The sequence below is a fragment of the Tenrec ecaudatus genome, chromosome 1 (assembly GCF_050624435.1).
Source record: "Tenrec ecaudatus isolate mTenEca1 chromosome 1, mTenEca1.hap1, whole genome shotgun sequence".
Lineage (NCBI taxonomy): Eukaryota > Metazoa > Chordata > Mammalia > Afrosoricida > Tenrecidae > Tenrec > Tenrec ecaudatus.
Genome location: NC_134530.1, coordinates 85,982,622 through 86,000,296, shown reverse-complemented (window position 1 = coordinate 86,000,296; position 17,675 = coordinate 85,982,622). Strand labels below are relative to the sequence as shown.

The 17,675-nt window shown below is 41.6% G+C and overlaps 1 protein-coding gene across 4 annotated transcripts in view; it reads right to left on the bottom strand.

The window, feature by feature from the left end:
- The window catches only part of FGGY (FGGY carbohydrate kinase domain containing), a 540,059-nt gene that overhangs the window by 132,066 nt on the left and 390,318 nt on the right, over positions 1-17,675 (bottom strand). For all 4 annotated transcript variants that reach the window (XM_075556875.1, XM_075556868.1, XM_075556883.1 and 1 more), the window contains one exon: positions 5,508-5,655. In XM_075556875.1, coding sequence (XP_075412990.1) covers positions 5,508-5,655 — 148 coding nt within the window. The remainder of the gene's footprint in view (positions 1-5,507; positions 5,656-17,675) is intronic.

Sequence of the window (17,675 nt, the reverse complement as noted above, 5' to 3'; positions counted from 1 at the left end):
AATGAGAGTTAAACACCGAATAAAGAAGACTGAAGAAGTAATAATGTATTTGGATTATGGTGCTGGAAAAGAATACTAAAAGTGCCATGGACTGCCAAAAGGACATACCGATCTGTGTTGGAAGAAGTACAGGCAGACCGGTCTCTAGACAAGCATGGCAAGACGTTGTCTCCCCTACTTTGGAAATGTTATCAGGATAGACAGGCCCTGTAGAAGGGCATCATGCTCGGTCAAGTGGAAGCGTATTGACAAAGAGAATCCCTTCTACATGAGGGATTGTGGCAATGGATGAGGTCCAACACAAAAACAATTGTAAGAATGGTACAGTGTTTCGTCCTGCCACACACAGGGCTACTATGAATTGGAACAGAACAGAGGCACCTAAGAACAGTAACAATTTACATATTAGGCCTGTCCCTAAATGATAATAATTTTGAGGGATGGGCTTGTGTCTAGTTACTCACACATTCTATGCCATCTAGAACATGCCCTGTGTTTGTGGAAGCAGTTGATTAATAATTGATGGAATTAATCACAATTACGATGCAATGATCATAGTATGTTAAAATGAGAAATACTTGTTGATAGATGAGATATGTTTAAAATTGGGTTTAATTTACCTGGGTCAAAATATTTGTATTAAAGGCTTGCCAATTGATTAGTCAGTAGCAATATATTTCTTTGGTATTAGTAAATGGTTCTAAATATATTATTTGCTAATGTAATACATCTCATTAGTGCCATATTGACTATTAATCATTAATAAATACTTATTACACACTAACTTTGTGCCTAGAGAAATTTTTTAGGTACCCTTCAAAAAAGATACGATTCTCAGCCAATGGGGGATTCTTCCTGCAGTTTCTTAAACCGTTCGGTGAGCACTTGGTTTCCCCTCGGCATTCCCCATGGATGCAATAATAGTCGTGTGTTATTGTGCCAGAAGCAATGCTTTTCACATAGTAAGTATCCGACAGACGTTACATGTGGGTTAAAGTTGGAAGTCATTGTAGTTTCTGGCAAAAGGCATGAAAACCACAGAATTTTAAGGAGTTTATTTTAATGTTATCCACTGTTAGATTGAAGGAAGACGATTTTAGCGGCAACATTAGCCGAGCACTGTCTTTTTTCCTATATTCATCTATATTTCTGAACCTTCTTCTCTCAGTGCTGTGATGTTATTCCATTGTGCTCATACCCCAAGGAACGTTTTGAGAGGCAATTAATAAATATCTGTTCACTGATGAGATATATTTATAAAATAATTCAATTTTTTATGAAAGAGTAAATAAAATAGGCTTTTCAGGTACAAGTGGGCAGAGGCCCAGGCAAGGAACTCTCTCTGGCAAATATCTATTTATTATATAGAGATGGGTATTGCTCAAAACACTTCATCAGTTCTTGTGGGATTCCATTCTGCAATTTGGTCACCTTCATTCGATACCATTAATGGGGGTTCAAGGGGATGCCATTGATGAATTGGTTTGATTAGAGGGGGTGTGTTAGTACACACAATATGTTTTTTTCTTTAAAAGCTGAAATATATAAATAAAGTTAAAATAAAAACACAGAGTGAGAGAGTGAAGAGTCACGGGTTTACATATCCTCCTTACTCCTCAGATCCAAACATTGGCTTCAGTGGTTATAAACGGAGAAAAAGGAAAACTGAAGTGAACTTGGATACTTTGAACATTCAAGTTTATTTCAAACATGAACATAAAATGGTAAGACATTTGCAGACAATTAGTCCAGTGAACTAAAGGACCACATTAATCAGCATCCACAGTTCTGAGCCGAGAAGAACTAGATGGTGCCTCGCTATCAAAATGCACTGCTCTTAAAAGGATCCCATTAGAAGGCCCTAGAGAGAGCAGGAGTGTGGGACCAGACTTCAAATCATAAGAGAGCCCAGACTTACTGGTTGGATAGAGACTGGTGAACTTCCCAATTTTATGACTTTCAGATCTGGAATTAAACTCACGTTTGTGTTAGAAGAATCAATCATTTCATGCTTAAGGACAAAAGTCAGAGGCTTAGGAAATAGCAAGGAATGGAAATAGAAAAAACGGAGTTAGTGGGATAAGCGATGGCACACTGAGAGGATTGCAATGGATAAGCTGAAACAAAATGTGTATATGCTATTAAAGATAAAACTGATGCTCTGCTCTGTAAACCATCCCCTAATTTATGATAAAATTAAAAATAGATATCCTTTGGGAAGGTCTCTAAATAGAATATGAAAATTTCTGAACTGACCTCTCTGCCTTGGATTTAACTGGCCCAGCGGGTCTCATTGGAAGCCATCGCTTTGATTACACCATTTTCTGGAAGGCATCCTGAAAAGACTACGACAACTATATTACTGAGATAATTTATCTACAGATATGTTGAAACCTATTTTTCTTGGGAATAAACCCATGCAAGTATGAACTGGAAGGAAAAAAAAAAGACTGGCCAAGCTTCTTTAACGTTCGAAGTGTCTAATGGTCGATGTAGTTGGCTCCATATACCTTTATGTCTAATTAAGACACTCTGGGACCCATCTTAAATGTGCACCCCTGTAAACTCTGTCAGCCTCCTGAAATTTGGATACATGAATGTGGTTTGTTAGCTGCAGCCTGCTGCCACATGGTTCTCTCAGGAAATTCCTCTTCTGCCTCATTACATGCTGTAGGCACACTTCACAGACTCCAGACAGACATAACTTTTTTCTGTCCAGAGTTGTTTTCTTCTCTCCATGACTCCCTTTTATTAGCAAATCTTGATTATGTCAAGTTGGTAGAGAAAATAAAGTTCAGGTCTTCCTGTTAGCATCATAAAAATATTTCAGCAATTTCAATAAAAATAATCTAAAAAAATAGTCCACTCAATCATAAAACTCTTGGTATCAGCAGGCATGCTCCCCTGTCACACAGCCACGAGGCCTGAACCTTGTCTTATTCACAGCCTCCATCTTGCACTCCTTCTGCTCAGTTGAACTAAAGCCTATATCTGCATTCCTTAATTATTTTCTTACTTGTGGCCTCTCTTGGCCCTCTGGACCTGATGTTTATCTCTGCTTCTCTAGCTTTCATCTATTGGTTTATCTCAAACCGGATTGAGCCCATCTTACTGGCTATGATTCTATTATGGAGAGTGCGGGCTCAGTGATAGAATTCTCACCTTCCATGTGGCAGACCCTACTTTGAGTCTGGCTAAGGTACCTCATAGATAGCCACCAGTGGAAGTTTATATGTTCCTGTGCATCAGCAGATATGTTCCCCCAGCATTGACATTGCAGGACAGCTTTAACAACTTGAGAGATGCAGATGCTGAAATCAAGGAGGACACTTGAAGTACTTGCTGATGAAGATTGTATTGATTCACCACTGATTACAATGCAATGTAAAGAAAATCAAAATCTTCACTATGGCACCAATAGACGTTACATAATGATAAATAGAAAAAAGATCAAAGCATATCTTCTTGCTCGGATCTACAATCAATGCTCATGGAAGCAGTAATCACGAAACCAAATGACACATTGAATTTTATAAATCTGCTCCATAAAACATCTTTAAAGTGTTTAAGAGCAAGGTGTCACTTTGAAGGTGAAGGAGTGGCTGATCCAATCCATGGCATTTTTCAATCATATGCATGTGAAAAGTGGACAATGAATAAGAAGAGCACAGAAAAAATTATTCATTTGAATTAGGGTGTTGGTGAAGAATGCTGAAACCACATGGACTGTCAGGAAAAACCCCCACATATTTCTCTTAGAAGAAGTACAGCTAAGATGCTTGTTAGAAGTGAGGGAAGTGAGATTTCATCTCACATACTTAGGACATGTTATCGGGAATGACCAATGCCTGGAAAAGGACTTCATCCTTTATAAAGTGGAGGGTTAGTGATTGATCCAGTGGCTGCGACAATGGGCTCAAACCTAACCACGATTGTGGGGATAGCCCAGGAGCAGGCAGTGTTTCCTATTGTTGGGTAAAGGGTCACTAGGAGTCAGAATCAAATCGATGGCAACTAACAGCAATATATTTGCTGAACAAGTTTTAGTGGAGCTTCTAGACTAAGCCAGGCTAGGAAGAAGGCCCTAGTCATTTACCTCTGAAAATCAGTCAATGAAAACCTTATGGCTCACAACAGTGTCAACTCATGGTACATGAGGTCATTCATTATGAGCCAGGTGTCAACTTAGTGACAGTTCGCAACCACATACTATTCAGTTACCTAATTGCATTTGACCTCCAGGATGTTATACCCCAGCTTGTATGGTTGTGCACTCTCCGCCATAATCTTGGCCTTTCTATGAAGCTCTGGAATCTCAATGCTGAATGGCTCTATAACATTGCCACGAGCTGAACCCATCTTCCACCACATTGCTGATCAAATTAAGGAATGTTTAATGTGAAATCTCAATGATGTGAGTTTGGACTCATTGAGCAGCACTGACATTGAGGCAGCTATGTAGCTGTGCCAAAGGAGACCATGCTGTTGTTGTGTGTGGTCAATTAGCTTCTGACTTAGACATCTGTACAGATTCTGCTATGTCAGAGACTTTCCTACACGGTGATCTTGGCAGGGGCAAACCATTAGATGTTTTCTCTCATGGAACAGGGCCATGGGTTTGAACTGCCAACCTTTCTCAGTTGAGCATTTAACCACTTCACCATCAGCGTTTCTTAGTAAGACCATGCTACTCTTATTGAACTGATTCCAACTCTATATAGGGTTTTTAAAGCTGTAAATCTTTATGGGAGCAGACGGCCTCATTTTTCACCTGAAAAGCAGCTGATAAGTTTGAAAAGCCAGTTCTATAGGTAGGAACCCAATGCCTAACTCACAACAACAACAAGGTTCCTTTAGTAAGACTAAAGATGACAATATTGGTGGGATCAAAAAAAAAACCCAAAAGATCCCCAAACTTACTGCCATCGAGCCAATGTCGACTCACACCAACTCTCCAGGGCAGGGCAGAACAGTCTCATTGGGTTTCTAAGACTGTAACTATTCACAGAGTAGAAAGCCCTGCCCTTCCTTCACGGAGCTGCTGGTGGTCTCCAACTGCTGGCAATGCAGATACCAGTGCACCACATAATCATTATGGTACAGGGGCTCCTTATTGATGAGGAATTACTAATTCTTCGCTAGATTTTTAAAATTTTTAAATAGAGGTAGAAAACATGGCACTTCTAGACACACTTCTAGACACACAAAAATCACAGAGACAAGGCTCACAATTTCAGCCACTCAATGAGACAAAATGGCAGCAGTAGTTGACTGTCAGAAATACTGCAGGGAACGGTCTCCAGGTTGGTCAGAAACAAGGAGAACATCAGGAGGTCATTGGCAGGCACCAGCAACGTTTGCCCTGGTAAGGTATGTGCAGCAAGAAGCTGTGAGCTGTTGTCCTGTTTCAGTCTTTCCTTTATACATTTCTCCTCACTTTGCTTCCTCCAAACTCTGTAGCCCTTTGCCCTGCATGCACCATCAGGCAAGGACTGGCTGTGACTTACCATGCCCTTTAATGCCAGGTCTGCTAAGGGAGACCTGTTGCCGTGGAAATCTGGCCAAACATGTAAATCAACAGTGAGGAAACCCATGGGCTGAGCCTTCTTAATCAGATCCAGGTGACTGTTCAAATATGCATATACACTCTGACATCTGGAAGAGAAGTAGATTTTGTTTTTAAAAGGGGGGTAGGGTCGTGGAGCAAATTTTTCTGCAAAAAGAAACCATTTGTATTTCCATATCAGCCACAGGAAAGAAAGCAGGGTCCCAAAAGCTTCAGCAGGGAGACTACCCTAAACCAGAGACATGAACATGTTTCATTCTAAAAGTAATACTGTCCTATGACCAGGAAAAAGTGCAATCTCCTGTGGGAAAGCACTAGATTCCAGGAATAGCTTCATCCCTGCAAGATTTGTGACCATAAGAAAGTTATTCAAACTTTCTGGACCACTCTCTTCTCATCCATTAAAATAGATAGCATAATCCCTATCCAACTTACCTCATAGGGTTATTGTGAAGATCAAAGAAGAGCTGCTATTTTGTAAACTGTATAATACTATACATATGTAAGGGATTTAAAAAATATGTATTCATAATTGCAATAATAATGATGATAATGAAAAAAGGAGACAAATGTAAGATCCCAGATTCAGGATAGAAATTTTCTCAGGGAAATGATCAAACACAGTAAGTGCAGCCAGGAGCAGGAGGTAGGAGACTTGATCTTGGTCCTTTCCTAGATGGGAAACACGGGCCAGTATTGAAACCTCGCTGAACTTCACAGACTATACTAATGCCTTCCTCGTTGAGTTAACTCTCGATGTATGGCATAAGATTGCAGTTGGCTGCTTTCCCCCTCTTTCAATGTGCATTGCTCTCAAAGTTCGGAGCCAGTGATTATACAGATGAAAGTATCAGTTTGTCATCTTTTCCTCTTCTCACTGGAGTTCTTGGAAATACAGCTTTCATATTTCTAATATAAACTAAACACATGGTTTGACTATTGGTATGAATGGAATAAAAGAAACTTTATTATTTAATGTCAAATATTTTGGAAGCAGGCCCAACAATTTCTAGGTCAAGTTTTGGGATGTTGAGTGTCCTCATAGATCCCATGAGATTTCCCTAAATTTTTATTTAGCAAAGTTTAAGTAAACAAATAAAAATCACAATGTTGTACAAATTTCAAAATTGTACAACAAATAGTTTTCAAAAATCCTTTTCCCTACCAGCAGAACTCTTTTATTAAATAATATTTTTATGTAGAATACCTATGTGAAATATAGGGGGAAAAGATTGTGCATGAGTGAGTGGGTGTGTAAGAGTGCGAATGTGTGTGCTTGTACATGTGTGGTGACAAGGAATAGACTATAAAGCTGATAAATAAGAATTGTCTGTTTTTTAAGAATACAACTGCTACCAAAATAAGTCCAAAATAAGTTTCCAAACATTCTTTATCTACATGGACTCATTGGGAGTCCTTGGGATTTCACCTCATTTTCATTAGCAAAAATCTTTTATCTTAGAATCATGAGGAACAAAATATAACTGCGAAAAGGCTCAACAATGATAGCATCATCACTTGTCATCACCTTTGCGTGTACCATCTGTCACACGTTGCTCCACAGCACAGAGAAGCGGTATAACTACCGTCCTTTTACAGAGATGAACGAGGCCATAGTGTTTCAATGGTAGAACTCCTGCTTTCTGTGTTGGAGACCCAGAGTTGATTCCTGGGCAATGCACCTCATGTGCAACCACCACCCATTGGTCAGTAGAGGCTTTCAGGTTACTATGACTCAGAACACAATTGAGTGGAACTTGTAGACCAAGAAAGACTAGGAAGAAAGGACTGGCGATCCACTGGCAATGAACACCCAATAAGCCACATCAGTGTAACTCTTTATGAGGTTTCCTTGAGTTGGAGGCCAACTAAAGTGCAGTTAACAATGGAGAGGAAGCTTAACGAATTAAAGAAATATGTGGAGGCTACATTTAAACCCCGCTCTGTGGGATTTCCCATCTGGGAAGTCTGGCTTGGAAGAAATACAGGCCCAATGCTCCTTAGAAGCAAGGGTAGCAAGACTTTGTCTCACATACTTTGGACATGTTGCCAGGAGCGATCAGACCCTGGAGAAGAACATCACACTTGGTAAAGTAGTAGGGCAGCAAAAAAGAGACAGACCTTTAACAAGATGGATGGGCAACGTGGCTGCATAGACGGGCTCAGCCATGAGAATGATTGTGAGGATGGCACAGGACCAGGCAGTGCTTCGCGCTGCAGTACACAGCGTTGCTATGAACTGGCGCTGACCCAACAGCACTTAACAACAACAACTGTGTGATTCTGAAGCCATGAGCTTTCTCTACCTCACCTTAGAAGGTCCAAATGCCACATTCAAAGCCTGTTAGAATAATTCTATTATTATTTTAGGAAAGGATCCTTCCTGGACAGCACCCCAAGGGATGGTAGCCCCCAAACCATATATCTGGGTAACCTAAGATCTCATACTGGGTTTCTATATCCTAACTCGATTTGATTCTCGTCCAATAGGAATCAGATTTACAATCAAAATCATGAGAACATCCGTTCCTGTTACAAGACTGAACACACCGCATGGAGCCCGTTTCGACTCCTCGACTGGTCTGCATCAACCTAGCAACGTTCACATCAGAAGGACAGCGCCGCTCGTGGAGTGAAGAAATCCATACGCCACCCCCACCCCCACCCCTGAAGCATTCGTCGATAAATCTTTTCATCCCGCCTCTCCAGGAATCTCAGAGAAGGGCATTTGGTTTCAGACATCTGGGTCAATAAGAACCTATAGGCCTAATTACTATGGCTTCGTCATTGTCTCATTTACTGTGGGTCCTTGCAAACAGGGAGATTCATTTAGCCTCTACACGGATGGGCACTCACTCTGCACTAATGAGATCCCTGGAGGCCCAGGCGTACCCCTCTGACTCCTACCCTCCTCACAGCCGTGTGTTTATTCTTTGAATGCAGACAGTCTCCTACATGTTTTTTCAATTATACCTTACCATGTGTGCTATCTGAGTATATCACTCAAAATGAAATGCACTTGGAAGACATTAAAATAACTAATGCACATCATTACTCACTTAATGTTAACCTCGCAGGATGCCTTGTTTGGTTTTGTCTTTGTTTTTTATGTTTTATCAATTCCTGTTCAAATGGTGTCCTGCCCTCTTCCAGCGAGACAATCACATTCGTAGTGACTATTCCAAGTGGATCATTCTGCCTCCTCATGAGTTCCAGTCTCATCTATCCTTTTCTCAGCAGAAGAAATTCTGATTTTTCCAAGTCTCATTGGGCATGGTGAAGGAAACATCAATTCAACAATCACAATGGGAGTTCATCATAGACTAGCTGGGGATTAGGGACAATGAACCTGGCTGTTCCTGCCTGGATATTGTTGAAATTGGGCCACACTCATTTATGATTGGTTATGAAAGTTAAATACAAAACCATCAGTACTATAAAGTGATGGGTAATCAATAAATAGTTCCCTCTCCTTTTACAGCATAGGAAACTCATATCCAGCTTTAAAGAAATCCAAAAGTCAAAAAAAATATTTTCCAGACTCTTACTTATAATCTTAAATGCAGACAACACCCCTGGAATCTCCACTACTCCCTCCCTCCCCATAAATCACCTTCGAATTCAGTTGAGTTATTTGGATCTAGAAGCTCCACAGATGTATGGTGACCATACTTTCAAACCCAAAGTCAGAATTTGTGGTCTAACAAAAGACACTTTCCAAGGGTAAGAGAAAGTCGTGGAAACGAAGGTATGTTTAACATCTCGCTCCAGTTCCTCACTTTTTAAGACCCAGTATAGACCCACTCCATTGACACGGTTCCTCTCTCCATCCCCAAAGTGAACAATGCTCTCTTTGTTGCTAATTCCAATTAAACAGGTATCTGCTTTTATTTTACTTGCATTCTCTTGAGCATTGCATGTCACCTGAACATTTCCTCATCCCTTCCCATGCCTTTGGTTCAGAACACCATGTGCTCAGCCTTTCTGTTCACGCCTTAAATGTGCGACCTTTGCATTCTTCTTCTTCATCATGTACCCTAGGGAAATTGCATGTTCCTCTCTGTTAGGTGCTGTCGAGTTGGTTCCTAGACATAGCATCAGAACTATGTACAAGAGAACAAAACACCACCAGCTCGTGGACATTCTCACAGTTGCTCTTATGTTTAAGCCTATTGTTTTAGCCACTGTGTAAATCCGTCTTGCCCAGGTTCTTCCTCTTTTTAAATGTCCTTCTACTTTACCAAGCATGATATCCTTGTAGCCTAACAACATATGCAAAATACATGAATCAGTCTGACCAGTCTTGCCTTCAAGGAAAATTCTGCTTCTACTTCTTTCAAGACAGATTTGTTTATTCTTGTGGCAGTCCATGGTACTTCCAATATTCTTCAACTCCACCATAATTCAAATGCATTCATTCTTCGGCCTGTCTTATTCAATGTCCAACTTTCAAAGGCATATGGAGCAGCTGAAAGTACCGTGCCTGGGTTCAAGTGCACCTTAGACCTCAAAGTAACATCTTTGTGTTTCAACACTTTAAAAGTTCTTTAAACAGATTAACCCAATTTGCAAGTCCTATTAGGTCTCTTAACAGCTGCTTCCATGAGCATTGATTGTGGATCCATGCAAGGCAAAGTCCTCAACATCTTCAATCTTTTCTCCGTTTACCATTATGTTACCTATTGGTCCAGTTGTGTGGATTTTGGTTTTTGTTACATTGAGTTGTAATCCACAGTGAAGGCTGCTATCCTCGATCTCCATCAGCACAGTGCATCAAGTCTACCTCACTTTTAGCCAGCAATGCTGCATCCTCTGCATATTACAGATTGCTAATAACACTTCTTTCTCTCCTGTTGACACATTCTTCTTCAAACAATCTGGTTTCTCTGATGATTTGCTCAACGTACAGATTAAACAAGTATGGAGAAAGGATACAACCCTGACACACACCTGTCCAGATTTTAACCCATGCTTTGCAGAATGGTCTCTTGATCTATGTAGAAGTTTCTCATGAGCATAATCATGGGAAGACGGAATCTCCCTTCTTCTCAAGGTTACCCATAAGTTGTTATGATTCACAGAGTCAAATACCTTAGCAATAAAACACCTTTTTGGTATTCTCTGCTTTCAACCCAAATCCATTTTATATCACGAATGGTATCTCTTGCTCCATACTGTCTTCTGAATCTGGCCTCAGGTTCTGGCAGCCATGCCAATGTACAGCTGCAACTATTGTTGCATAATCTTTGTTCAGGAGAATTTTACTTGAATGTGATAGAAGTGATATTTTCTATGATAGGAAGATGCTGTTCGGTCTCCTCTCTTTGGAAGGGGAACAAATATGGATCACTTCCAGTCTGTTGGCCAAGTAGCTGTCTTCCAAATTTCTTGACATAGATGAGTGTGTGCTTCATCAGCTTGTTGAAACATTTCCACTAGTATTCTATCAATTCCTAGGGTAAGGTTTTCAGTGCTGTTTGGACTTCTTCCTTCAGTATCTGTAGTGCTTGCTCCTACCTGCCTCTTAAAATGGTTGAATGCCAACTAGTTTGTTTTTAAATAGTACAGTGACTCTGTATTCTTTCCACCTTCTTTTGATGCTTCCTGCATTGTTCAATATTTTTCTCAGCTTTCCAATATTACAACTAGAGCCTTGCATTCTTCCTTTAGGTCTTTTAGATTAAGATATGCTGAATGTATTCTCTTTTTGTTTTCTAATTCTAGCTCTTTGCATATTTCATTACACTATTTTACTTTGTCTTCTTGAGCTGTCTTTTGAACTTTTCGGTTCAGCTCTTTGACTTATTTGTTCCATTTGCTTTAGCTGCTCTACCATTAAAAGCAAGTTTCAGAGTCTCTTCTGACATCCACTTGAATCTTTTTGTCCTTTTCTGTCTTCTTCGTGCCCTTTTGCTCTCTGCATGAATGGTATTCTTGATGTCTGTCCTCCGATAGCTCATCAGGTCTTCTGTCATTATTCTTCAAAGTGTCAAATCCGTTCGTGAGTTGTTTTTTAAATTCAAGTGGGATAGACTCAAGGTTGTATCTTGGCTCTTGTGCACTTGTTTTAATCCTCTTCTGCTTTATCATGAACTTACATTTACATATGTGCGATTGATGGTCTGTCCCACAGTCAGCCTCTGGCCCAGTTTTAGCTGTTGATATTGAACTTCTCCACTGTCTTTTTCCACAGATGTAGCCAATTTGATTTCTGTGTCTTCCATCTGAAGAAGTTCACGTATATAGTCATCTTTGGTTTGTTGAAAATGGTATTTGCTATGCAAACTTCCATCACACGATTGTCAGCTTTGTTTCTGTTACCAAGGCCATATTTTCCAACTACAGATTCTTCCTCTTTGTTTCCAACTTTTGTATTCCATTCACTAATAATTATCAATTCATTCTGATGGCATATTAGATCAATTTCATACTAAAGACATTGGTAGAATTCTTCACTTTCTGTATCACTGACTTTAATAGTTGGTGCAAACATTGAAATCAGAGTTGTATTACTGGATCTCCTTTATGCGGATAGATTTCATCTTATTATACACAGCGTTGCACTTCAAGATAAATCTTTAAACGTCCTTTTAAAGACAAACGTTGAGCCACTCCTCTTGAATTCGTCATTCCCAGCCAAGTAAACGATATGACTGTCTGATCTGAGACCAGTCTATTTTTGCTCACTGATGCCTAGCATATAAATCTCTATGACTTACGTTTCATTTTTAACAACTTCTAATTTTCCTAGATTCTTACATTGCACCTTTCAGATTTCAGTTCTTAATTTTCGTTACACCTGTCTCTCCTCATTTTGTCTCAAGCCACATCATCACATGAAGATCCTATGGGCCTTACTCTTACCAGATTTACTCTATCCATGTCTTTATGGTTGACTCTGCTTTGAGAAGGCAACTCGTCCTCAGTCAAGGTTTAAATGCCATCTGGCTCGAGGGGCTCATTTTCTGGAACTCTCTGACAATGTTTTGCTGCCATTCATTACGTTTCCAGAAGCTAATTCTTGTTAAGTGGACAGCCTGTTTCTTCTTTGTAGTCTGTTCGTAGTCTGGAAGCTCTGCTGAAACTTGTTCGCTTTGGGCAACTCTGTTGGTGTTTGAAACACCAGGGACATTACTTCCAGCTTCACAGCCAGACAGAAGTCACTACAGTATGACAAACCAATGGACAAGGGGTGGCTCGTGTACCTATCATATAATACAGCGACTTCCAAATATATGTCTTAACTCCTTCCCATACATACCACATAAGCTGCAGATAAACTAGTCAATCACTCATCCAGTATCTCCTCTTGGGTACCCAAAGGTACTTTAAATAAAAATGTTTAATACTGCACATTAAAATCTTTATTGATATAATTTGCTCTTTCTTCTGTTTTATTTGATTTAATCAAAGTCTTTCATTCAACTGGCTGTCCAAGCAAACACTTATGGGAATGGAGAAGGGGGCACTACCTTAACCTGTCCAAATTTCTGTCTTCCCATTCATAAAATGGGTAGAATGATATCGACCTCACAGGATTAATTCCAAATACATGTCACTCAGATTTAAGTTGCCTGCCCATGCCATCTCTAAAAGTACTTCTTGCTAAAAATTCAAAACCAATACTTTTTAGAAGAAAGATGCTATAGAAGAGTTTGGTATCTAAGTGACTCATCGCTCTCCTAAGCTCTCGAATTTGAAATTTCTCCAGGGCCTGTCAATTTCCTCTTTCAAACAGCCCTCTCATTAGAAAGTTTTCTCCACCCCAACTGATGCCACTTTATTCAGGCCACCTTCTTCTCATGCGTAGATTTCCTTCAGGTCTCCTTATTTATCTCGCTGGCTGAAGCCTTGCACCCTCCTGCTACATTCCTACATTCTTTTCTGAGGGACTGGCCAACAATAAAACTGTCTGCATAATTCAGAGCACTCACCAAGACCCTCCAATGGCCCCCTTCATTGTCCTCAGGATAAAGCACACATGTCCTTGTCTGACAAAGGATGCTCTTCAATATCGCGTTCTTCCCTGCCTTGACTGCTTTATGTCTATATCTGCATTACTTCTTTGTACTTATCACTGCCCACACCAAACTCCAACTACGACAATCTATTTATAGACTTCTTAGAATTCTCATACTATATACATTCTCATATACACATTTTCACCTAACCTCTGTTTGCATATTTTTCTCTTCTTGCTTGGAATTCTTGTTTTATTTACCTGGACTGCTTCAACTATCATTCCAGACTCGTTTCTGCTCTCACTTGTTGGGCACGTTTTCCAGAATCTCACACTCCCATTATTGCCCATGCTCCCTGAGCAACCTAGGCTGAACATAATCCTCTCCCCTCCCTTCCTCACATTCTACGCTGCTCCCCGAATGACAGGAAAGTAGGCGTGATCCTGCATCTGCAAGCACTCTCCGAAGAGGGGTGCCAGCTGCCTTCATCACCTAGGTTGAAGGGTTGACAAGACCACTCACAATCTCTGCTTTGGGAAAAAAAGATTTTCTCCAGTAACATGTACATAACTGATCACGTTATTTCTGCCCTTAGAATCCTTCTATGGTTATCCACTGTCGTTTGTATGAAGCCAGTCTCCCATCTTGGTTTATAGGGCCTTGGATGATCTGGACCTTCGCCTGGTAGCCTAGGATTAACTCCTTAGACTTCTCGTCGAGGCTTTCCCATAGGACAAGTCCTTTGCCAAGAGTGCGCTATGTTTCTGCTCTTCCCATGTTCACGCTCTCGTCTCTTTCAGATCTTACCTGTCGCTCCATTCGTTCAGCTTTGCTGAGGACCTTATCTAAATCAGCTTTTCCTTGAGATTCCTTCTCCCTGGACTCTGTTCTCGCATCAGATCGTGTTTGGTAACTCTAGTTTTATTTCTCTGTTCATTTGCTTGTTACTGAGGGGCCTCGGTGATGGAGGGGTTGTGGGTTGGACTGCTCACTGCAAGGCAGCAGTTTGAAGGTACCAGCCGCTCACTGGGAGAACAAGGAGGCCCTGCTGGAGTGCGTGTCTGGGAAACCCACAGGGGCAGTTCTACTCTGCCAATGGAATGGCCATGAGTCTGAGTCGACTCAATGGCAGCACGGTTTTTGTTTTTACTTGTTAAATGCATGTGGTCTACCCTGACCTTCTAGTTTCATGAAAGTGGACGATTACTAGTACATATTTAGGGTTTAGCAGAGAACTAGACATGTGGCACTGCTCATAAATATTTGTCAAATGAATAGCATTTTCCCTTCTGTATGATAATGGACTCCTTGCTGTATCTGTATCCATCTCTGAACAACTAGGCAGGAGCTGGGTTTCATTAACCCTACCAGGTGCTCCACATGCAGTATTGGCATAGAATGAATGAATATCCTACACAGCACATTAAAATGGGAATTTTCGGGAAATTTTAATGATTTACAGAAGAAAAAGAGAGTATTTGATAAGCCTGGAAAAGCGGCTACAAGAGAGCATTATATTCACGTTACCTCTTAACTGATGAAATCTGGTAGATAGCCAGAGATGGAAAATGTCAGAGAAACCTCTGTATCTCATTAAAGAGCCAGGAAGCTGAGGAGGAATCTCTGGAACATGTGGGCGCAGCCTTCCAGGTATGCTGGTGCACACAGTGCAGAAGGGAACCGGGGAAGGACCAGGCACCTTGTGGCTCCCCTCATCACAGTATGTCTAGCACGGTGCTGGACTGTGTTAACATACTGAGCATTAAAAATGGAGAATTTGTTTCCTTGGGCTTCTTAAAAGGGGCCTGATGCCCTGAGCACTTTTCTGTCTTTAGATGGAAAACAAAAGACAAAGAAAGGCACTGTCATTGCTGGTCTACTTCTCATTAAGAGACATGCCTCTTCCAAGAGCCATCAAGAATTTCCTAGTTATCTTGACACCCCCCGGAAGACAAAGGGGTAAATACATAGCCTAGTTCCATGACTTTCCTAACTCAGGGAATGTAAATAAAAACGCTGATGGACTGATGGTCCCAGCTGTCAGGAAGGCCAGAAGGGGACCTGAGAGTGCAATCACAGATGGGAGCAGGACATCCCTTAGGGAGGGGGTCTGCCGGGGTCCCTATTATCCTCCGCTTCCTCTTCCAGAGCTAAAGGACACAACGAAAGTGAAACTGTCGCCAGGCACAGTGCCACTCACATTGCCAAAAGTGTCCTTGCCCTAGTTTGGCCATCTCTTACTCGAGGAGGATTTGTATTGGTTTTAATGGAGAGCCTCCGATGAAACTTTGGCCTAAGAGAACGAGTTAAGAAACAAACATCAAGTGGGATTTGGGGAATCACAGGAAAAATTTGAGAAGTAAATGAGATCAACATGCCTCAATAGTCCTCAATGAAAGCTCCAAGGGACAATGAGAGAGAAGGATAGGTTCCGAGAGAAAATGGGAATTAGAATGGAGACATTCCACAAGGTGAAAAACAAATTGCCCAGAGTTCCTTTTTCACAAGAAAGTTGGCGCAGCCTGGGCTCTCGTGGGACAGGTCTTCTGTACACAGTGAGCTCCGGAGGCTCCAGACTGCATCTCCCCTGTCTCCGTGCTGGCCCTTCCCTCTGTCAGGGCTCCGGGTTTCACAGAAGAGCTGAAGCAAAAGGTGCGTCTAAGCGTGCTTCGCCTCTGCTCAAAACCAAAGGCTTTGATGAACTTCCAAGCTCTGCAACGATGCACGCAGCGTGGCCTGTGGCTCACGTTCAGCCCTCACCAGCCCCTCTCCTTCCCCCTCAATCCAGCCAGAGGCCTCCGCATGTTCCCCAAGCCTGCCAAGAGGGCACCGCCTCTGCTCCTGTGTAAAACCTGCTCCCGCCCAATAGTCACCTCCTTCAGGATGGCGAAATGGAGATGCAGGAGCATGATCTGGAGGGGAAGCGTTCTGAGAAGTCCAGAAGCGTCTGAATGCTGCAGGGAGTAGAAGGCATGCCACGTGCGTCTGGGCACAAGAGAGAGGGGCTTCAAAATGCTCCCTCCTGCAGCCGTCTGCTCTGCTCGAATGCCAACCCCGGGAAGCGAGGGCAGGGTCCCCTAACAGTAACTACAGCGACCATGATCATGGCTACCACAAGCAGATCACGGCCACTGCCATTAACTGAACACCTATTTACGACTTCACACAAGACTCACTACATGCGAGGCACGATTCCAACTTGTTTACTTCTTTCAGCAACACTATGATAAATAAGGTCAAAAGGCAAACAGCGCTGAAGTATTTGCCCAGACCACACAGTTAATGATAGAGCAGAGCCATGCCATGTGGGTCCCAAGTCTATATTAGCCATCATTCTAAATCACTTTCCTTTTGCCATGTATTAGTCACCTAAAGGTGGCATAGTGGGGGCTTCTAACCTCAAGGTCAGCAGTTTGAAATCACTAGACTTACTGTGGGAAGAAGATGAGGTTTTCTTTCTTTTTTGTAAATCATTGTATTGGGGGCTCATACAGCTCTTATCACAATCAATATGCCATTGTGTCAAGCACATTTGTACATATGTTGCCATCATCATTTTCAAAAGATTTTCTTGCCATTTCAGCCTTTGGTATCAGCTCATTTGCCCCCCTCCCCCTTCCCTCTCTCATGACCCCTTGATAATTTATAAGGTTTTTATTCATGTCTTAAACCAACAACTGTCTCCCTTCACCCTCTTTTCTGTTCCCCGTCCCTTGAGAGGAGGTTATATGTAGTTCATTGGGATGGGTTCTCCCACCTTTCTCCCCCCACCTTCCCCTTAACCTCCTGGTATCTCTAGTCTCATTATTGGTCCTGAGGGGTTATCTGTCCTGGATTCCCTGTGTTTCTAGCTCTTATCTGTATTAGTGTACAAGCTCCGGTCTAGCCAGATTTGTAGGATAGAATTGGGGTCATGATAGAGGGGGAAGCATTAAAGGACTAGAGGAAAGCTGTGTGTCTCATCGGTGCTGTACTGCACCCTGACTGGCTCGTCTCTTCCTTGTGACTCTTCTGTAAGGGGATGTCCAACTGTCTACAGATGGGCTTTGGGTCTCCACTCCATACTCCCCCTCATTCATATTGATATGATTTTTTTGTTCTGGGTCTTAGATGCCTGATACCTAATTCTGTTGACACCTCATGATGAC